Source organism: Rana temporaria, chromosome 9, assembly GCF_905171775.1.
Source record: "Rana temporaria chromosome 9, aRanTem1.1, whole genome shotgun sequence".
Classification (NCBI taxonomy): Eukaryota; Metazoa; Chordata; class Amphibia; order Anura; family Ranidae; genus Rana; species Rana temporaria.
The window spans coordinates 129089683-129112998 of record NC_053497.1 but is presented as its reverse complement, the minus strand read 5'-3'; the positions used below and the strand labels follow the sequence as shown (position 1 = coordinate 129112998).

Here is a 23316-nt window from a genome sequence, read left to right as displayed (position 1 = left end):
ATGGATCCGATCGGTCAATCCCTTGATTCATCTTGGAACCGTTTGTGGGACTAGAGACCTGGAGCTCAGAGAGCTCAAACAAACCGTGCCATCCACCTTGTAGACTTTGGTAAAAAAAACTGAAGTAACTTCCTGTATGGGAGGGATTATATAGGGCAGCCGTCACTAAATGGCGGCCTGTGGTCCGAGTCCGGCCCGGATGGCGCTTCTGCCCGGACCGCCATGCCGCCAGAATAATTTTAAATGTCAGCGTTTGCTGGGGCCGCGGGTTTCCACAGCAACCAGTGACGCTGAGAGTGGAGAAGACAAGCTTGCGCTCACAGGGCGTGACGTCACGTGCGTGCCCCGCCCCCTGCAGCTTGCGGGTCCACTCCTGGCTCTCTTTGCGAGATTGGGGCGTGACGTCCCATGCGCGCCCCGCCCCCCTGCTACTCGCGGTCCCGGGCTCTCCTTATCGTGCAGCTTTCGCCCATCTTGCATGCAAGGTATGTGACAAGTTAATTAGTTGTCACTAATGGGCAGATTTGTTATTGTGTACACTGCTGGGCATACTTAATAATGGTCACGCTAATGGGCAGCTTTTTTTTATGTTAAGGGACACTCTGATGGGCACAGTTTATTTTAAGGGGTACGCTGATGGGTATATTTTGAATGTGCACACTGATGAGCATATTTTGTTAAGGGGCACACTGATGGACACATTTTGTTGTGCCCATCAGAGTTGCTCTTAACATAAAATATGCCCATCAGCATACACATTAAAAATATACCCATCAGCGTACCCCTAAAATAAAATGTGCCCATCAGAGTCCCCTTAACATAAAATATGCCCATCAGCATACACATTAAAAATATACCCATCAGCGTACCCCTAAAATAAAATGTGCCCATCAGAGTGCCCCTTAACATAAAAGGTGCCCATCAGCGTGACCCTTATTTTATGTTAAGGGGCATGCTGATGGGAACATTTTTTGTTGGGCACTCTGATGGGCATATTTTATTTTAAGAGCAACACTGATGGGCACATTTTGTATTAAGGAGCACCCTGATGGGCAGATTTTATGTTAAGGGACACGTTTTCTTGTGCCCATCAGTGTGCCCCTTCATATAAAATGTGCCCATCAGGATGTCCCTTAACATAAAACTTGTCCATTAGAGTGTACCTTAACATAAAATGTGCCCATCGGCGTGACCCTTATTTTATGTTAAGGGGGACTCTGATGGGGACATCTGATGTAAAGGGGTGCTGTGATGGGGACACCTGGTGTAAAGGGGTGCTGTGATGGGGACACCTGATGTAAAGGGATGCTGTGATGGGGACACCTGATGTAAAGGGGCGCTGTGATGGGGACCCCTGATGTAAAGGGGTGCTGTGATGGGGACCCCTGATGTAAAGGGGCACTGTGATGGGGACCCCTGATGTAAAGGGGCACTGTGATGGGGACACCTGATGTAAATGGATGCTGTGATGGGGACCCCTGATGTAAAGGGGTGCTGTGATGGGGACACCTGATGTAAAGGGGTGCTGTGATGGGGACACCTGATGTAAATGGATGCTGTGATGGGGACACCTGATGTAAAGGGGTGCTGTGATGGGGACACCTGATGTAAAGGGGTGCTGTGTTGGGGACACCTGATGTAAAGTGATGTTGTGATGGGGACACCTGATGTAAAGGGGTGCTGTGATGGGGACCCCTGATGTAAAGGGGTGCTGTGATGGGGACACCTGATGTAAAGGGGTGCTGTGATGGGGACACCTGATGTAAATGGATGCTGTGATGGGGACACCTGATGTAAAGGGGTGCTGTGATGGGGACACCTGATGTAAAGGGGTGCTGTGTTGGGGACACCTGATGTAAAGTGATGTTGTGATGGGGACACCTGATGTAAAGGGGTGCTGTGATGGGGACCCCTGATGTAAAGGGGTGCTGTGATGGGGACCCCTGATGTAAAGGGGTGCTGTGATGGGGACCCCTGATGTAAAGGGGTGCTGTGATGGGGACCCCTGATGTAAAGGGGTGCTGTGATGGGGACCCCTGATGTAAAGGGGTGCTGTGATGGGGACCCCTGATGTAAAGGGGTGCTGTGATGGGGACCCCTGATGTAAAGGAGCTCTGTAATGGGGACTCCTGATGTAAAGGGGTGCTGTGATGGGGACTCCTGATGTAAAGGGGTGCTGTGATGGGGACACCTGATGTAAAGGAGCTCTGTGATGGGGACACCTGATGTAAAGGAGCTCTGTGATGGGGACACCTGATGTAAAGGGGCGCTGTGATGGGGACCCCTGATGTAAAGGGGCGCTGTGATGGGGACCCCTGATGTAAAGGGGTGCTGTGATGGGGACCCCTGATGTAAAGGGGCACTGTGATGGGGACACCTGGTGTAAAGGGGTGCTGTGATGGGGACACCTGATGTAAAGGGATGCTGTGATGGGGACACCTGATGTAAAGGGGCGCTGTGATGGGGACCCCTGATGTAAAGGGGCGCTGTGATGGGGACCCCTGATGTAAAGGGGCGCTGTGATGGGGACCCCTGATGTAAAGGGGTGCTGTGATGGGGACCCCTGATGTAAAGGGGCACTGTGATGGGGACACCTGGTGTAAAGGGGTGCTGTGATGGGGACACCTGATGTAAAGGGATGCTGTGATGGGGACACCTGATGTAAAGGGGCGCTGTGATGGGGACCCCTGATGTAAAGGGGTGCTGTGATGGGGACCCCTGATGTAAAGGGGCACTGTGATGGGGACCCCTGATGTAAAGGGGCACTGTGATGGGGACACCTGATGTAAATGGATGCTGTGATGGGGACCCCTGATGTAAAGGGGTGCTGTGATGGGGACACCTGATGTAAAGGGGTGCTGTGATGGGGACACCTGATGTAAAGGGATGCTGTGATGGGGACACCTGATGTAAATGGATGTTGTGATGGGGACACCTGATGTAAAGGGATGCTGTGATGGGGACACCTGATGTAAAGGGGTGCTGTGATGGGGACACCTGATGTAAAGTGATGTTGTGATGGGGACACCTGATGTAAAGGGGTGCTGTGATGGGGACCCCTGATGTAAAGGGGTGCTGTGATGGGGACACCTGATGTAAAGGGGTGCTGTGATGGGGACACCTGATGTAAAGGGGTGCTGTGATGGGGACACCTGATGTAAAGGGGTGCTGTGATGGGGACACCTGATGTAAAGGGGTGCTGTGTTGGGGACACCTGATGTAAAGTGATGTTGTGATGGGGATACCTGATGTAAAGGGGTGCTGTGATGGGGACCCCTGATGTAAAGGGGTGCTGTGATGGGGACCCCTGATGTAAAGGGGTGCTGTGATGGGGACCCCTGATGTAAAGGGGTGCTGTGATGGGGACCCCTGATGTAAAGGGGTGCTGTGATGGGGACCCCTGATGTAAAGGGGTGCTGTGATGGGGACACCTGATGTAAAGGAGCTCTGTAATGGGGACTCCTGATGTAAAGGGGTGCTGTGATGGGGACTCCTGATGTAAAGGGGTGCTGTGATGGGGACACCTGATGTAAAGGAGCTCTGTGATGGGGACACCTGATGTAAAGGGGTGCTGTGATGGGGACACCTGATGTAAAGGGGTGCTGTGATGGGGACACCTGATGTAAAGGAGCTCTGTAATGGGGACTCCTGATGTAAAGGGGTGCTGTGATGGGGACTCCTGATGTAAAGGGGTGCTGTGATGGGGACACCTGATGTAAAGGAGCTCTGTGATGGGGACACCTGATGTAAAGGAGCTCTGTGATGGGGACACCTGATGTAAAGGGGCGCTGTGATGGGGACCCCTGATGTAAAGGGGCGCTGTGATGGGGACCCCTGATGTAAAGGGGTGCTGTGATGGGGACCCCTGATGTAAAGGGGCACTGTGATGGGGACACCTGGTGTAAAGGGGTGCTGTGATGGGGACACCTGATGTAAAGGGATGCTGTGATGGGGACACCTGATGTAAAGGGGCGCTGTGATGGGGACCCCTGATGTAAAGGGGCGCTGTGATGGGGACCCCTGATGTAAAGGGGCGCTGTGATGGGGACCCCTGATGTAAAGGGGTGCTGTGATGGGGACCCCTGATGTAAAGGGGCACTGTGATGGGGACACCTGGTGTAAAGGGATGCTGTGATGGGGACACCTGATGTAAAGGGATGCTGTGATGGGGACACCTGATGTAAAGGGGCGCTGTGATGGGGACCCCTGATGTAAAGGGGTGCTGTGATGGGGACCCCTGATGTAAAGGGGCACTGTGATGGGGACCCCTGATGTAAAGGGGCACTGTGATGGGGACACCTGATGTAAATGGATGCTGTGATGGGGACCCCTGATGTAAAGGGGTGCTGTGATGGGGACACCTGATGTAAAGGGGTGCTGTGATGGGGACACCTGATGTAAAGGGATGCTGTGATGGGGACACCTGATGTAAATGGATGTTGTGATGGGGACACCTGATGTAAAGGGATGCTGTGATGGGGACACCTGATGTAAAGGGGTGCTGTGATGGGGACACCTGATGTAAAGTGATGTTGTGATGGGGACACCTGATGTAAAGGGGTGCTGTGATGGGGACCCCTGATGTAAAGGGGTGCTGTGATGGGGACACCTGATGTAAAGGGGTGCTGTGATGGGGACACCTGATGTAAAGGGGTGCTGTGATGGGGACACCTGATGTAAAGGGGTGCTGTGATGGGGACACCTGATGTAAAGGGGTGCTGTGTTGGGGACACCTGATGTAAAGTGATGTTGTGATGGGGATACCTGATGTAAAGGGGTGCTGTGATGGGGACCCCTGATGTAAAGGGGTGCTGTGATGGGGACCCCTGATGTAAAGGGGTGCTGTGATGGGGACCCCTGATGTAAAGGGGTGCTGTGATGGGGACCCCTGATGTAAAGGGGTGCTGTGATGGGGACCCCTGATGTAAAGGGGTGCTGTGATGGGGACACCTGATGTAAAGGAGCTCTGTAATGGGGACTCCTGATGTAAAGGGGTGCTGTGATGGGGACTCCTGATGTAAAGGGGTGCTGTGATGGGGACACCTGATGTAAAGGAGCTCTGTGATGGGGACACCTGATGTAAAGGGGTGCTGTGATGGGGACACCTGATGTAAAGGGGTGCTGTGATGGGGACACCTGATGTAAAGGGGTGCTGTGATGGGGACACCTGATGTAAATGGATGCTGTGATGGGGACACCTGATGTAAAGGGGTGCTGTGATGGGGACACCTGATGTAAAGGGGTGCTGTGTTGGGGACACCTGATGTAAAGTGATGTTGTGATGGGGACACCTGATGTAAAGGGGTGCTGTGATGGGGACCCCTGATGTAAAGGGGTGCTGTGATGGGGACCCCTGATGTAAAGGGGTGCTGTGATGGGGACACCTGATGTAAAGGGGTGCTGTGATGGGGACACCTGATGTAAAGGAGCTCTGTAATGGGGACACCTGATGTAAAGGGGTGCTGTGATGGGGACACCTGATGTAAAGGGGTGCTGTGATGGGGACACCTGATGTAAAGGAGCTCTGTGATGGGGACACCTGATGTAAAGGGGTGCTGTGATGGGGACACCTGATGTAAAGGGATGCTGTGATGGGGACACCTGATGTAAAGGAGCTCTGTGATGGGGACACCTGATGTAAAGGGGTGCTGTGATGGGGACACCTGATGTAAAGGGGTGCTGTGATGGGGACACCTGATGTAAAGGGGTGCTGTGATGGGGACACCTGATGTAAAGGGATGCTGTGATGGGGACACCTGATGTAAAGGGATGCTGTGATGGGGACACCTGATGTAAAGGAGCTCTGTGATGGGGACACCTGATGTAAAGGGGCGCTGTGATGGGGACACCTGATGTAAAAAAGCACTGTGATGGGGAAAAATGGGAACTTGAGATTCGGACCTCGGCCCAAAGAAAATTTTAGTGACCGGACCTCCTTGAATTTTAATTCAAGACCCCTGATATAGGGGATCACTTCATGTCTAAAGACCTTTGGTCTACTAGTGTCCATTCACTGATGAAGTATAACTGAGCAGTTAATGAATATTAGCCTGACTCTGTGTCCCATGATGTATGAAAAAGAAAAAATTATATACAGTGGAACCTCGGATTGCAAGCGATGAGGTTTACAAACATTTCCCAATAAAAGCTATTTAAAAAAAAAATCCCGACTCGTTAGCAAGCGTTGTCTCGCAAGACGAGCAGGATTCAAGCTGCTGGGGTGTGTGCAGTACCGCATTTGGCCAGAGGTGCTGGTGGCGCTCGGAGACGATTGATCTCCGAATGGTCTCCCGCGCCCCCACACCTCTGGCCACATGCGGTACTGCATTGACAAGCAGTGAAACAGATTATCCGAGTTTTCATTATTTCCTATGGGGAAACTCGCTTTGATATACGAGCGCTTTGGATTACAAGCATTCGTTTGGAACAAATTAAGCTTATAATCCAAGGTATGCCTGTAAATTTCATTTGGTTACAGCATTGTATGATTGCGGAATTGGCAGTTAACATAATGCAGTGCTAAATAGTAAAAAATGGTCTGGTCATGAAGGGCGGAAAACCTTCTGAAGCTGATTAGGAAAATACATTTTATATACACACACATTACTGGGATTATCTAACCCTCTGACCAGCTTGGAGTTTAACCTCTTCAGATTATTATTATTTAGGTACTTGTATAGCGCCGTCAATTTATGCAGCGCTTTACATATACAATGTACATTCACATCAGTCCCTACCCTCAAGGAGCTTACAATCTAAGGTCCCTGACTCACATTCATATACTAGGACCAATTTAGGCAGAAGCCAATTAACCTACCAGCATGTCTTTGGAGTGTGGGAGAAAAGTACCCGGAGGAAACCCACGCAGGCACAGGGAGAACATGCAAACTCCAGGCAGGTAATTTTAAAAGATGAATTCTAATGGCAATTGTTGACTGCACGTTGTTCTTTTGCACTATTGGCTATGTCCAGATGACACCACTTCCCAACAACCCCCCCTCCTCCCCACAAGTTTTGTCAAAATGTCCTGCTGCTCACCTCACTATCTTCCTCAGACAGTGTGAGCAGTAGCGGTGTCCACACTGGGCTTGGAACGGCCTCCTAAGGATATTCTTGCACTCTGAGCACAGGTATTTCCCTTCAAGCTTGGTCCCAAGGATCTCCTTCTTGAAGCCAGGCTGGTTGAGATCTAGAGAACCCGGTGGAGAATGAATGGAGGCTGGCAGGGCTGCAGCAGCCATGTGAACAAAGCACTAAAAAAAATAAAAAAGGAGGAATTAAAAAAAATAAAAAAAGGAAATTAGTCATTAAACCGACAACATCAGCTCACACCCGCCCGTTTCCTGGATGAATGATATTTTAGAAACTCACAGATTGCAGATTGAACATACTCTATAATCTTTGCCAAGTACTTTGCAAATCAGAGGTCTGTAGCATTACCATCAAACTGGCTACATTGATGGCTGGTACTGGTTGGGAAAGAAGCTCCACTTGGACTACAAGAAAATGGCCCCAGTCCTAACACACTGTCAACTCATCAGTAGACCAAATGAGAGTTTATAACATCAGCTTTAATTCCACATCCATAGAGAGTGCCCCTAACATGTTTCACCCATGTGGGGCTTAGTCGTAGAAGCCAACATGACATGCCCCACATGTGTGAAATGCATTAGAGGCAATAGGCTTCGGCTGCTGTCAATCAAATTCAGTGAGGAAGAGGGGGTGGGGCCAAGCCACACCACATATATGGATGCACACAGCCCGACTCAGAAGCCCACCGACATGTGTGTCCCCATAGCAAGGGGCTTGCTATGAAGGCACACACAGAAGAGGAGCAGAAAGAATCGGCGAGGGACCCCAGAAAAGGTCGTTAAGGGGCACTCTGAAAAATCCTTGCACAGAGCCGTAAAACATCTTTTTAGTTCAGGAGGAAAAAGACCTTTAGCATCACTTTAGTTTTAGGCATGTAACCCTATAGTTTTTTCAAAAGGAAAACCCGAAGAGAGCAACAGCTATCTCCACCTTTAATATCCTAATTTGTGGGCAATCAGGTCTTGTGGCTGCCCAACAGAAGCCCAGAGCCACAAGAACCAAGTTCAGGCATACACTGTTGGAAGGGCTGTCCATTCCTTCTGGAAAGTATCCAGGGGAAAATGGACAGCTCCTAAAACACTGTGAAAACAATGATTTAGTCTTTAAGCCAGCTGACAAGTACAGAGCCACAGTGGAGCTCAACAAACATAATTTGTGTGATGTGTTGTGAGGTGTTATCTGATATGAAGATAAACTGAAAAGTGATCCACTAGTGGAGATTAAAGTTGAACACCAGAATTCCAACCACTTTGATAAATTTACAGGCGCACTGTACAAGTTTTAAGTCCAACAAGGTGCATACCACCTCCTGGACTATCTCCTTCGTTTACATTTGGCAGGTTGATGGCAGTCCCAGGAGGATAGCTATTGCTACACTCCAGTTCTCCGAGAGGACAAACACTGTTCTCACACATGGGATCTCTAGATGTCCCTCCCCTCTGCTGCCAATTGACAGAAACCTATGCATTTTGTGAATGAGTTTAGGAGGAGAACCATATTCTCATATATAATGTTTCATGAGCAGGTGGGTATGATGCTGGAAGATTTTGTGCAACGCATTTATGACAAACTGCTATTACAGGAAGCAATAGAGAAGGCCTTTTAAACAAGAAAGACTCGCTTTTGAAATTGCAACCATCAAGACCAATATTAACATTTTCTTCTTGTTCTCATATTATAAAGAAACATTGGCATTCTCTGAGTAGATAGCCAAAATTGACAGATGCATTTAAAGAGCCTTCTCTGTTTCAATATAAAAGATTACGAAATATTAATGTCAGATTGGTCAATGCGCCGTTTCCATGGTGGCCCTGCTACTCCACTGCTCACCCCACCTCCACAGCTGTTGCACTTGGCAGGATACTTCAAATACCCCCAGCACCCCACAAACCACTGTCACATGCATTCACCCATATGCAGAATTCAGATCAGCCAGCAACTGCAGATAAGTCCTGGATCCCTTACTTCTATTACTAGCCCATCCGAAGGTCGCACGGCTGATGCAGAGCATTGCAAGGAAAGGCTGGAAAGAAACATTTCCCTGTAGCCACTGACCATTCTCGGCACTAGGGATGAGCTTCGAGTTTGAGTCGAACATTGCCTCAAACACAATTTGGGGTGTTCGCGGCAAATTCTAAAAGCCGCGGAACACCCTGTTAAAGTCTACAGGCATACCCCGCTTTAAGTACACTCACTTTACATACACTCGCGAGTAAGGACATAACCGCGAGTGTATGTAAAGTGCCTTACAAGTACTGTACAGACAATTTGCAGCCGCAGTAGAAAGAGCTGAAGCTCCGAGAGCATAGCCCGCCCTGTTCCAGTGTGCCCCTGACACCCCCACTACAGCCCCTGAGACCTCAACTACAGCTCCTGACACCCCCACTATAGCCCCTGACCCCCCACTATACCCTAGAAGTGAAAAAAGGTATTGTTTCACTTTAAGTACATTTTCGTTTTACATACATGCTCTGGTCCCATTGTGTACTTAAAAGTGGGGTATGCCTGTATAGGAGAAATATAAAGTGCTAATTTTAAAGGCAAATATGCAAGTTATTGTTGGTGTTTGGAGACCCGGGGCCTGCCCCAGGGGACATGTATCAATGCAAAAAAAAGTAAAAAAAAAAGGGTGGCAGTGAATTTATTAATGTTTAAAGTGTAACAATAAAAGTGAAATATTCCTTTAAATTTCGTACCTGGGGGGGGGGGGTCTAGTATGCCTGTGAAATAGCGCATGTTTCCCGTGCTTAGAACTGTCTCTGCACAAAGTGTAATTTCTGAAGGAAAAAAAGTCATTTAAAAAAATCACTCGCGGCTATAATGAATTGTCGGCTCCCGGCAATTCAGAGAAAATTCATTAATTAAAAAAAATAAAAAAAAAGCGTGTGGGTCCCCCCAAATTCAATTACCAGGCCCTTCAGGTCACGGGGGGTTCCCCCCAAATATCCATTCGAGACCCTTCAGGTCTGGTGTGGATTTTAAGGGGAACTCCACCCCAAGTAAAAAAAAATGGTGTGGAGTTCCCCCAAAAATCCACACCAGACCCTATATCTGAGCACGCAACCTGGCCGGCCTCAGGAAAAGAGGGGGGGGGAGAGTGCCCCCCCCCTCCTGAAGTGTACCAGGCCACATGCCCTCAACATGGCATGTCCCCATGTTGATGGGGGCAAGGGCCTCATCCCCACAACCCTTGCTACCCGTCCGCCTCTGACGCACCCTCTGACTACGTCACTGGGGAAGCCCAGGCTTTCCCTTGCGTCAGAGGGGGGCGGGGTCATGTGACGGATGGCCCCGCCTCACCTATATAAGAGCTGTCACTGGCTCAAGCCGCGTCATTCGTCGGGCTGTCTCCGGTGGAGACAGGCAGCCGGCGATGTGTGTGCTCTGGATCCCGGACCTGGATGGATCTTCTCAGCGCTGGACCCCGGCGGAGAGGAGAGCACCCGTCGCAGGATACCGACAACGTTGGAGTGGGGATAGAGAGTGGATTACCACCGCTGGATTTTTTTTTAATAAAAGGACTTTTTCCACGTGTGTGTGTGTTTTTTTACTATTATTTACACTTCCTTAGTGAATTGGTAGAGGTACAATGTACCCCATTACAAATTCACATAGGGGGGGCGGGATCTGGGGGTCCCCTTTGTTAAAGGGGTCTTCCAGATTCTGATGAGCCCCCCGCTCGCAAAAGCTCACAACCACCGGGCAAGGGTTGTGGGGATGAGGCCCTTGTCCCCATCAACATGGGGACATCCTCCCCATGTTAAGGGCATGTGGCCTGGTACGGTTCAGGAGGGGGGGGCTCTCTCGTCCCCCCCTTTTTTCCTGCGGCCGGCCAGGTTGCGTGCTCGGATAAGGGGTCTGGTGTGGATTTTTGGGGGAACTCCATGTCATTTTTTTAAAATTGATGGCAGGGTTTCCCTTAATATCCATACCAGACCTGAAGGGCCTGGTAATTGAATTTAGGGGGACCCACACTTTTTTTTTTTTTTTTTTATGAATGAATTTTCTCTGAATTGCCGGGAGCCGACAATTCATTATAGCTGCAAGTGATTTTAAATTACGTTTTTTCCTTCAGAAATTACACTTTGTGCAGAGACAGTTCTAAGCATGGGAAACATGCGCTTTTTCACAGGCATACTAGACACCCCCCCCCCCCCCCCCCCCCCCGGTACGAAATTTAAAGGAATATTTCACTTTTAATGTTTCACTTTAAGCATTATTAAATTCACTGCTCCCAAAAAAATGGAAGTTTTAAAAACTTTTTTTTGCATTGATACATGTCCCCTGGGGTAGGACTCAGGTCCCCACTTTTTAGGACAATAACTTGCATATTAGCCTTTAGAATTGTCACTTTAGATTTCAAACGTTAAAGTCCCATAGACTTTAACGGGGTTCTAAAGTTCACACGGACATTTGGTCTGTTCGCACGTTCTGGTGCGAACCGAACAGGGGGGTGTTCAGCTCATCCCTACTCAGCACTGATTAAAAGTCTGAATTGAGTCAATAATTGCAACCTGTTCACTACAATGAACCAAGGTTTTATCAGAGTGGAAAGCAGATGTACAAGTGGTCTACATGGACCAGGGGACAAACTTGCATCAACTGGCCACCTGTACTTATGCAGTTTCCCCCTCCACCTGCTCAAAGCATATTCTTCTAGGCAGACCCAATGCCCCCTTCCTTCTAAAGCTTACAGGGCCTCTTTCCCACCTTATTCAGCCTCCTCCCTTACACACAGCATATCCATAAGCAAACTGTCCCTAAGTTCATAATTTACCTTCATATTCCTCTTGGCAGCCTCACAATCACCTCACCATCGCTTTCACTCTCATTAAAAAAGTATACTCCTGCACTACCCTTTCGGCATACACTACTACCCTCTTTGTCAGTGCACAGACTTTCCCCCTTGACACCACTGCACAGACATGCACTACCTTCATCTCTGTAACTGCACAGATCCACACTACCACATTGCACAGGCAACGGGACTGCCACTGCACAGACATGCATTGCCGCCCTCACTGCCGCTGCACACTGCACAGACATGTACTACTGGCCCTCACTGCTGCTGCACAGACATGTACTACTGGCCCTCACTACTGCTGCACAGACATGTACTACTGGCCCTCACTGCTGCTGCATAGACATGTACTACTGGCCCTCACTACTGCTGCACAGACATGTACTACTGGCCCTCACTACTGCTGCATAGACATGTACTACTGGCCCTCACTGCCACTGCACAGACATGTACTACTGGCCCTCACTGCTGCTGCACAGACATGTACTACTGGCCCTCACTACTGCTGCATAGACATGTAAAACTGGCCCTCACTACTGCTGCATAGACATGTACTACTGGCCCTCGCTACTGCTGCACAGACATGTACTACTAGCCCTCACTACTGCTGCACAGACATGTACTACTGGCCCTCACTACTGCTGCATAGACATGTACTACTGGCCCTCACTACTGCTGCACAGACATGTACTACTGGCCCTCACTACTGCTGCACAGACATGTACTACTGGCCCTCACTACTGCTGCATAGACATGTACTACTGGCCCTCACTACTGCTGCATAGACATGTACTACTGGCCCTCACTACTGCTGCACAGACATGTACTACTGGCCCTCACTACTGCTGCACAGACATGTACTACTGGCCCTCACTTCTGCTGCACAGACATGTACTACTGGCCCTCACTACTGCTGCATAGACATGTACTACTGGCCCTCACTACTGCTGCATAGACATGTACTACTGGCCCTCACTACTGCTGCATAGACATGCATTACTGGCCCTCACTACTGCTGCATAGACATGTACTACTGGCCCTCACTACTGCTGCATAGACATGCATTACTGGCCCTCACTACTGCTGCACAGACATGTACTACTGGCCCTCACTACTGCTGCACAGACATGTACTACTGGCCCTCACTGCTGCTGCATAGACATGCATTACTGGCCCTCACTACTGCTGCATAGACATGTACTACTGGCCCTCACTACTGCTGCATAGACATGCATTACTGGCCCTCACTACTGCTGCATAGACATGTACTACTGGCCCTCACTACTGCTGCATAGACATGCATTACTGGCCCTCACTACTGCTGCATAGACATGCATTACTGGTCTGATCACCACTGCACCGATGTGTAAGTCCCCTGGGTGCTACTTAATTGTTTATGGAAAATAAATATTGCAAGCAAGAAGAAATATGGGCAGAAATGTTATGGCATGTGTGTGCAGATGCTTCCATACCTTTAAATAATTTGTTGGTCTTATAGCGCCGTTATTACAATTAAATAAAAAAAAATAATATTCAGTAAATAGGTCATTTTGTAGAAGCTATAACCATCGTGCAAACCAATCAATATACACATATTGGGATTTTATTTTACCAAAGACATGTAGCAGAATACATTTTGGCCAAACTTTATGAAGAAATTAGATTTTTACAATTTTTTTTATTGGATGTTTTAGAGGCATGCAATGCTGTATGTTTGCATACAGCATTGCATCACCTTACATATACCAGTTAAATTAGCGCAGTGCCGAATAGCAAAAAACGGCCTGGTCATGAAGGGGGTACAATTTTAATTTTTTGGTGTGATAAAAAGGTGCCAATAATGGCCGACAATAAATTCATATTCATTTACATTTATATTAATTAAAAAGTCGAATAGAAAACAATTCTATATAAAAAAAATATATACATTTTTTTTAAAAAACGTATTTTCGGTTTAAGCCCATTGCATCCCGAATTTTCGATTTTGGCATCAAAACTTCCATTTGGTGCACCTCTAGTAATAAACACACAAAAGAAAAAAAAATAACCTGTATTCTAGTGCAGCTTACCAATTATCAGATGTGATTGCTGCATTTGTTTTGTTTTTTAGGCTTTCTTTCTTTTATTTTTCATCTAGGGATCCTGCCAGTAAGTTTGTTTTTCAAAAGAACAAACTCTTTCAGTTGTATTTAGTGAGACAAATCATTTAATGATTGTTAGTGTATCTAAATCTGCTAGTGCATTTAACACTACCCTCCCCCCAGACTGACAATGTTGCTATCTGCTGTGCTTCTCCATCCAGATTGCAGGAACTCTAATACAGGTGGTGTGTCACTGGCCAGATCACCAGGTGAAAAAACTGATGCAGTTGTCACATCTAATGATTGGTACGCTGCAGTATACTACATTTTTGGTTTTGGGTTTTAATACCGCTTTAAGAATAAACCATGCTCATCTGTAAATTATTTTGCAACAAATTTCTATTTAAGCCAATGGATATATAGAACAGCAAACATGTAAAAAGTGCATTAAAAGTGGACTTTAAAGATGAATATTACAAAAATGGATAACATGCAGTAGGTGGCATGTGAGATTAATCTATATAGTTTATCTTTGATTAACAACCCAAGACAGAAAAAGCAATAAAGCAACGTAAAAATATCAGACAAAAAATATTACCTCCTGAACAGCAAATTTGAATTTCTACTAAAAAAGAGATCCTGCATTTTAAACTTCAGCAACTTTATTTATACGTTTCAAAACGCTGAGTCACAAAACTGAGCTAGAAATTAAAAATTTGACGCGACTGTCACAGGACAAGAAATCATAATACAGAAAGAAAAAGGTCCAGTCATTTCTACTTTGCACAGTGAAAACCACAAGAGTGACGAGAACAACTTAACAAATGGTAAAATATTGGGATTATAGAAAAACATCAGTTTGTAGTCCGATGTAAAAAGGTAAACATTATTCTTGATTGATAAAGGAGTTCTCCAAGCTAAAACTTTTAACCCCCGCTGTGCCCGGGCTGTAAAACTATACAAAATAAACTTTCACTTACCTGCCTACGATCCCCCGTTGTTCCGATATCGCCGTCCCGTTCTCCGGTCCCGGTCTCTTCCACTTCCTGCGGGTCGGTGACTCACAGTGCGCTCAGCCTATCAGCGGCAGCGACGGGACATTGCTGCGGCCGCTGATAGGCTGAGCGCACTGTGAGTCACCGACCCGCAGGAAGTGCAAGAGACCGGGACGGCGATATCGGAACAACGGGGGATCATAGGCAGGTAAGTGAAAGTTTATTTTGTATAGTTTTACAGCCCGGGCACAGCGGGGGTTAAAAGTTTTAGCTTGGAGAACTCCTTTAATTTCGAAAAATAAAAAAATAAACAAAAAAGGAAATGTGAACAAATTGAATCACTTAAAGTGGTTGTATAGTGATGTTTGTAACTTTTACCTACAGGTTAGCCTATAATAAGGCTTACCTGTAGGTAAAAAAAAAAAAATCTCTTAAACTTTTACGGTTTGGGAAATATTCCCCTTGCAATGAGCCGCTGACTGCAGCGGCGCATGCGCACAGGGGATTCTCGACTGAAGGCCCGGCAGACGCCGGACATTGCCGAAAGGAAGTCTCCCGTGCGCATGCGCAGGAGTGATGACATTGCGGCTCCAGCCACTCACAGCGCTGGAGCCGCGATACCTGGAAGACACGCCGAGGCAACATGTCAGCTGCCTCGGCGTGGACCAGGCGAGTTACCGACGCCTCGATCTAAGGTAAGTATTTCATAATGAGCTAGTATGCCGTGCATACTAGCTCATTATGCCTTTTGCCTTACAGGCGAGTAAAAAAATAATAATTTGGGGCTATACAACCGCTTTAAAGCAGAGCTCTACCCAAAATGGAAAGCTCTGCTTGTTTGGTCAAGCCATTTTTGGCACTTTTTGGTACCTGCTCCCACTTCCGGGTAAGATTGCCACAATCGTGCGGCGATCTACGGAACTTCCTGGACAGGCAAGTGTCCTTATATTAAAAATCAGCAGCTAGGCTGTAACTCCACTTTAAAGGGGTTGTAAAGGTTCATGTTCATGCAAAATAAAACGTCTCCCAGAGAAGACTAAAACTGAACTAAATTTATTATTAGCCAAGTCAGTTGAGATAGTTCTTCGTAGTTCTCGTCACACGGTCTATACCAAAGCCAACAAACCAGATCCTTTTTTTGGCTCTCTGCCTTCTTTGACCTGATCAGATTTGCAAACCAATTAGACCCCAACTTTCTAAGGTCACATTTTCAAGCAACCATGTGAACATTTTTAGAGTTTCAGAAGCGGCTTTCAATTATACGAAGCTAAACCTACCTCCACCACCTCTCAAGCCAACTCTCTCTTTCAGGACTCTCCCTCTCAGATAATAGTCATAAGTCCTTGAAGCGAACAGTATCAGTAGAAGACGTCTTGATGGCCATTAAATCCCTCAAGTCCCACAAACATACAAGCTCAGATGGCTTCCAGACCACTTATTACAAAAAGTTAGCAGATAGCTTTGCCCCACCTACTGGCAAATGCCTTACTGCCTCAACATACTTTCGGTGCTGACACATTGACAGCCATTATCTCAATGATACGTAAACCTAACAGAGATTCCACAGTCAAATTATAGACCTCTTTCAAATTTACACATTAAGATATTAGCCAAGATATTCGCACGTAGACTAAACCCCATTATCCGAAATCTTCCATAAAAGATCATGTGGGCTTCATCCCTGTCGACAAGCTGGTGACAATGTTCGTAGGGCTATCCTCTTGCAGCACCTGACCAGTTACAGCCGGAACTGGGTACGCATATTTGGTGAAAATGCCTGCCATTATACAAAAAATTGGGCTAAGTGTTTTTTTCCCCCACAAAAAATTAAATTTGAAAGACCACTGCGCACATACAGTGTGACATAAAATATTTTAACGACCGCCATTTCATTCTCTAGAGGCTCTGAGTATATATATATATATATATATATATATATATATATATATATATATATATATATATATATATATATATATATATATATATACATACACACACACACACATACATACATACACACACACTGTATTTATTGGCGTATAACACTCACCTTTTTACCCTGAAAATAGAGGGTAAACTGTGCCTGCGTGTTATACGCAAGGGGCTGTGGAAAGTTTTTTTCCTGAAACTTCCCTCTTAAAATTAGGGTGCGTGCTGCAGACAAAATGCAACACACCAGTATTAACCCGGCCCATGTTGGCCAATCAGGCATAATCTTTCATTCTCTGGTAAAAAAAGGGGGGGGGGGGGAAACACACACACAATCTGACTGATCTATGGATGATCATTCCCTTTACTTCCTGCTCCATTTTCACTATTATTGTTTTGATTCTTATAAATAAAACCACAACCCCTTCCTGCCTTGTTTATTATAACCATCCTTAAAGCAGAAGCATGTACTGTATTTGCTGGCGTAGAAGACTACTTTTTACACTTAAAAAAACTGCCCAAAAATCAGGGGTCGTCTTATATGCCGGGTCAGCTGCTCGGATGCCTGCTGGATGTGCAGTAATACTGTATATAGCTTCGGCTACATACAGTATATATCGCTTAGCCAATCCCGGTCAGCGATGTATTCAAATGAATACAGAGCCTGCTCGGATTGGATTAACAACATCTGCGAAAGGCGTGGGCTGATGTTACAGCCTCTGCCAATCCAAGCAGGCTTTGTATTGATTAATATAATACATTGCTCGCTGTGATTGGCTCCAGCAAGAATAAAGAAGAATATGGCTCCAGAAGGAAGAAATATGAAGCGTCGGAAACCTCGGAAGGGGGGTCGTCATACGCCCGCCGGTCCCCTTATACACCGGCAAAAACGGTAGCTTCAAATAGAGAACCCCATCTATAAAAGCAAAATGTGTAGATCCTTATAGCCCACTTCCATTTAGCAAACAAATGGTACACAGAGGTTTACCCAAGCAGAGGTTATGACAACAGTTTGGTTTAGCCACCTAGCTAGGGCTGTGCAGGCTTTTTGTCTGTTCAAGCACAGACCTTGTCGCAAGACAGTGTCCCACAGTTGTTTCAGTCACATGTATCATCCTGGTCAGAACAAAGGACATGTGATTCTAATGTCATGGGTTAGAACTGGTGGTAAATGAAGGAGTGTACTTCCATTTATCATGTGACAAATCTGCATTTTCACAAGATGATGAATAGACCACGTCCACTGTATTTATCATTTGTGTTGCCTTTATCTGTAGGCAACACAAATAAATAATAAAGATCTAAATGTCTGCCTGTTGTATGTTGTTTTTTTTTTTAAACAAACATGTCATACTTCCCACCACTGTGCAGCTAGTTTTGCACAGAGTGGGCCCGATCATCCTCTTCTGGGGTCCCACGGCGGCTCTCGCGGCTCCTCCCCGCAAGAGCTAACCCCCTCTGGGAAGCTTTCTTCCCGAGGGGGTTACCTTGCGGGCACGCTCCCGTGTGATACACTCAGAGGCCATAGCTGCCAAGTTTATGACTCCCCCCCCCCCCCCCCCCCCCCCCCCAGCGCGCTGTGTGATTGATTTGATTGACAGCAGCGGGAGTCAATGGCTGCGCTGCTATCAATCTAACCAATAAACAGCTGATGAGCCATTTGGAAAGCGACGCAGGAACAAGTCCACGGAAGTTCGGGGCTCAGGTAAGTAAAAAACGGGGGCACGGGGGGCCCGGAGAGTACAAGGTGTTTTTTCATAGGATGCATGAAGGTGAAAAAACACAAATGTTTACAAACACTAAAGTTTGTATGGGGGTCTACTTTTTTTTTTTATAAAACTATATGTAGCACGGATTATACAAATCTTCTGCCATTTATGGCCATAGAGGAACCTTAATCCAAGAAGAGCAACCTCTTAGGAACCATCATGTGGCTGAGCATGTTGAGAGATATTCATTTGCTCTGGTTTTAGAGGAAGTTTTTAACTTTTTAAGGAACCTCTTCAGAGCCAAAAGGTAACGTCACCCATAACTGAGCCGGCAGCCTGGTGCTCTTTCAGAGTGTCACTATGCACCAAATTCACCAACACCCTCTCAGACTCGGCTCCAAAAGTCTCAACAGAATGATGTCACTTTAAAAAAACAATATTATCTTGGTGCACCAATTCTTGATTCACAAGTTGCATTAACAAGTTTTCAACATTAGGAGTCTGTGGCTCTTCATTTAAACCATACAAATCCTTGAGAGTGCACTCTTATCCACAAGGGCAGCATCAAAGTTGTCTTGAGAAAGCATCTATAGCCAACTGTTATTTTTAGTTTTGGATATTGGGGAGGATTAGACCCCCTGTCAGGTTGTTCTGCTGTTTAGAGCGCTGTCAAAGAGGAATCCCATTGTTTACTGTCCCTTTAATTTGTTTGTTGGCATAAAGGAACTATATTTTACAATAACAAGTGCGCACACTGTATAACCTTCATGTAGGCTCAGCAACATACAGTATATAGCCTTGTGTTCCGACAGTGAGACCAGACTTTCCCATCTCACACCCAAAACAAACATGTGTGGGGCTGAGCTGTGCTCAGCCAATCATAGGTGGCTTTGTATTCTCTAAATGGATACAAAGCTTCCTCTGATTGGCTGAGGTGCAGTTGGATGGCATCACAATCTACATACAGTTTATACCATCGTTTCTCAACAAGGGGTTGCCCTAGAACAGCTGTGGTGAAACTACAAATCCCATCATGCCTCTGCCTCTAGGAGTCATGCCTACAATTGTCAGGGTTTTGCAATGTCTCATGGGACTTGTAGTTTCAAAACAGCTTGAGGGCCGAGGTTGCCTACCCCTGCTCTATAGGTTGCTTGGGGTTCCTTTAGCAATGAGCAAGTTTTTGCCTCTCAGAGAAGTTCCCACTGACACCATTAATCCTTTTAGCTCTCTGTAAGGGAGTAATTCTTCCCAATGACCACAAGTGTAAGGAGCATTCTTCCCACTGATCATGACACCAATGTATCATAAGATATAGATATAGTACATTTTTAGCAGGGGTTCCGCGAGACAGGAAAGATTCCTCTGTGTTGAAAAGTTAGTGAAAAGCTGGTTTATACAGTGCTAAGCCACTGTCCCACCTATAACAGGCCTTTGCAGCGAGGATCATTGGGGGGCAACATATGTTATTGTTATAATAATACACAATTTATATAGTGCCAACAGTTTACGCAGCACTTTACAATGTAAAGGGGGGACAGCACAAATACAGTACAATACAGAAGGTACAGGAGGTCCCTGATCTTAGAACTTGCATTCTAAAAAGGGAGGGTGTGGTGGTACAAAAGGTAATAGCTGCAGAGAATGATTTGATGGGGGTGGCTCGGGGACAAATGTTAGGAGGGTGTGGGATAAGCTTCCCTGAATAAATGAGTTTTCAGGGATCTCCTAAAGGTGGAGAAGTTAGGGGCTGATCGGACATACCGGGGCAGGGGGTTCCAGAGGATGGGAGAAGCGCTGGAGAAGTCCTGAAGGCAAGCATGGAAGGAGGTAACAAGGGAGCTAGAGAGCAGGAGGTCCTGTGAGGAGCGGAGGGGATGATTTGGGCGATATCTGCAGATGAGGTTGGTGATGTAGATGGATGCAATGTTGTAAATGGTATGTTGCGGTCAGCATTTTGAATTTTATGAGGTGGGGTAGGGGAAGCCAGTGAAGGGATTGGCAGAGAGGAGCAGCAGTGTTAGAAAAAGGCCAAGAAAAAAATCCAAGGAAAATTCCAAGCTCACTTACCGACCAGCCTGCAGACAACCAAATGAACCTGTCTAACAGCATGCATTAAAAACAGTGGTTTATACAGTGCGCCCAGGGTAGAAAAATGTTTGTTTGGGCCAGCTTGTCCCAAACTAAATATCTTTTTTTAGGTTAAGTAGGAGAATGTGAAAACATCAGCTTTTACTATTGTCCATTTCCCTGCTGCAGATTTTCCCTCGCTTGTCTGGTAAAGCGATGTCCCCTGAACAGAAAAGGAAAGGAAAACAAAAAACCAACAGAGCTGCAGAAAGCAATTAAACCTGACAAAGGTTCTAACCCTTTCCCAAAGTATTGGCCTAATATACACTTGGGGCATTTGGCGACTGCACTTTCTGAAATCTTTTTGCCATACTTTCTCTGTACAGTATCTTGTTTTCTGGTGAGACCAGGGAAAATGATGAACTGGGCTTTCATTATGGCGGGGCTGTCCTATCCAGTCATTAAAAGCTTCTCACTAAGCAGAATTTCCTTTTCAACATGCCACAGTCATTTGGTAGAGCGCCAGAAATCTTACCACAGGAGGGGTAGTAGCAATTCTGGCCACTCTTCTTTGGAACACGCTGATCACACAGTAATCCTCTCAAAAGGCATTTAGAAAAAGCTTCCATATCATTTGCATACGGGAACATGATCTAGGTGCACCAGTGTTCTCACAGGCAACAGCATGCAACTCCTTTTGGATAGTATAATAAGCATACTTCTTAGTGGTGTAACAAAATAACAAAAATAAAGGCACCTGCTTATAATTTAAAATTAGACCAGTGAAGCTGCCCCCTTTAAAGCGGTGTTTCACCCTAAAAAAAAAAAGTTTCTATGATATCAAGCATACTAGCGCGAGCTACAGTATGCCTTTCTTTTTTTTTTGCGCCGTACTCACAGTTTACTGCCGTAATGAAGTTTCAGACTCCCCGCGGGGAATGTTCCTATGCACAGGGAAGATGATTGACGGCCAGCCAAGGCACGTCATGCTTCCCGAAGATAGCCGAAATAGGACTTGCCTCTTCACGGCGCTATACGGCGCCTGCGCACAGACATCGGAGCTGACTGCGCAGGCGCCGTGAAGAGGCAAGTCCTATTTCGGCTATTTTCGGGAAGCATGACGCGCCATAGCCGTCCGTCAATCATCTTCCCTGTGCATAGGAACGCCCATTCCCCGCGGGGAGTCTGAAACTTCATTACGGCAGTAAACTGTGAGTACGGCGCCAAAAAATAAAATAAAGGCGTACTGTAGATCGCGCTAGTATGCGTGATGGCATGCTAGAAAAAAAAAATGTTTTTTTTTTAGGGTGAACCCCCGCTTTAAAGTGAAAATGCATAAATAATCACTTCATTAAAAAATATCAAGAAAAAAAAAGCAAGGCCCTAACTCCCATAAATATACAAAGCAACAATTCATAAAAAGAGAAAACACAATATTTGTGTAAAAATTATGAAAAAGTCCATAAACATGCGTTATGATCCACCATGCATTAAGTGCTCTTAAAAAAATCTTCCAAATTAACCGCCACAAATCACCAGCCTGTAAAATACACACTCACCGACCATCTGCATTGGTATAAATCCTCCAGATCCAGTACAGCAATGGTTACATGTGGTGGATCATACTTATCACATATTAATGGAGACGAAGGAAGCATTAAACCATGAGCTTGTCTCTAGTGCTCGGTTAAAGCTGAAGTGGTAAAAAAAAAAATACTTATCACATGGAAGATCTTACATATGAACACCAGAAGTTAGTGTCTTCTGCTTATAGGGACCTCATAATCATGATCAGGAGCATTTCATACCCATCATCCAACCCCCCCACCCCCCCCCCAAGTATCGTTAGGCTCCCCCCTCCTCATTATCTAGTCTTCTTTTTCCTCGCTCTCTTTGATTTTCTCTCTTACTACATATTGTGCTAGCCCCCATGTCTACTGATTGGATGTTGGTCTGCACTACTGTCATGTTTGCATAGATACCGATTGTCCTTTTATGTGTTATATGTTATCTACTTTGGATATATTCATTCACCTTATTTTGCCATGATGTTCCAGTTTTTTTTTTTTTCAATAAAAACTTATGTAGCGCTACCCCCTCAGGAGCCGCTGGTTAGATTTGGGACGGCATAATAATGTTACCTCTGTGATGTGTCTAGGGTTGATGATGTTAATGAGAGCAGTGACGGAATGTCCGGACAGTTAGTTGACGTTTTCAATGCTTTTATTTCTGGTCCAACACGACCAGCAGTCAACTCGAGGTAGATAGAATAGGTTGGTGAAGGAAGAATGAACTTTGCAGATTCAGGCTATGGATAGAAGAAGCAGTCCTGCCTCATGTAATAACGCTTGCTTTGTCGCCACTCCAGCCAGAGTGGGTATAGTGCCCCTGGACAGGTCCCTCTCACAGGCCTGGCAGCCAGGGCGTCACTCGGAACCACTGAGAAGGAACAAGTCTCTGCCACCGACTTGGCTCTATTAGATTTTAGGTTAGTAAAAGGTCTCTGCCACCAACCCAGTACTCAGGAACGTGAAGGTAGAGCGAATCCTCCCAGTCAATAATTTGGGGCCACCGACTGACAGTTTGCATACTACAACCTGCCAGTATCCGGTCACCCAGATCCCTGATGGTTCGTCCGA

The 23316-nt window shown here is 46.3% G+C and overlaps 1 protein-coding gene across 3 annotated transcripts in view; it reads right to left on the bottom strand.

Moving 5' to 3' along the window:
* Positions 1–23316, bottom strand: part of TRAF2 (TNF receptor associated factor 2) — a 123308-nt gene that overhangs the window by 48257 nt on the left and 51735 nt on the right. For all 3 annotated transcript variants that reach the window (XM_040324487.1, XM_040324489.1, XM_040324488.1), the window contains one exon: positions 7039–7253. In XM_040324487.1, coding sequence (XP_040180421.1) covers positions 7039–7241 — 203 coding nt within the window. In that variant the 5' untranslated portion in view covers positions 7242–7253. The remainder of the gene's footprint in view (positions 1–7038; positions 7254–23316) is intronic.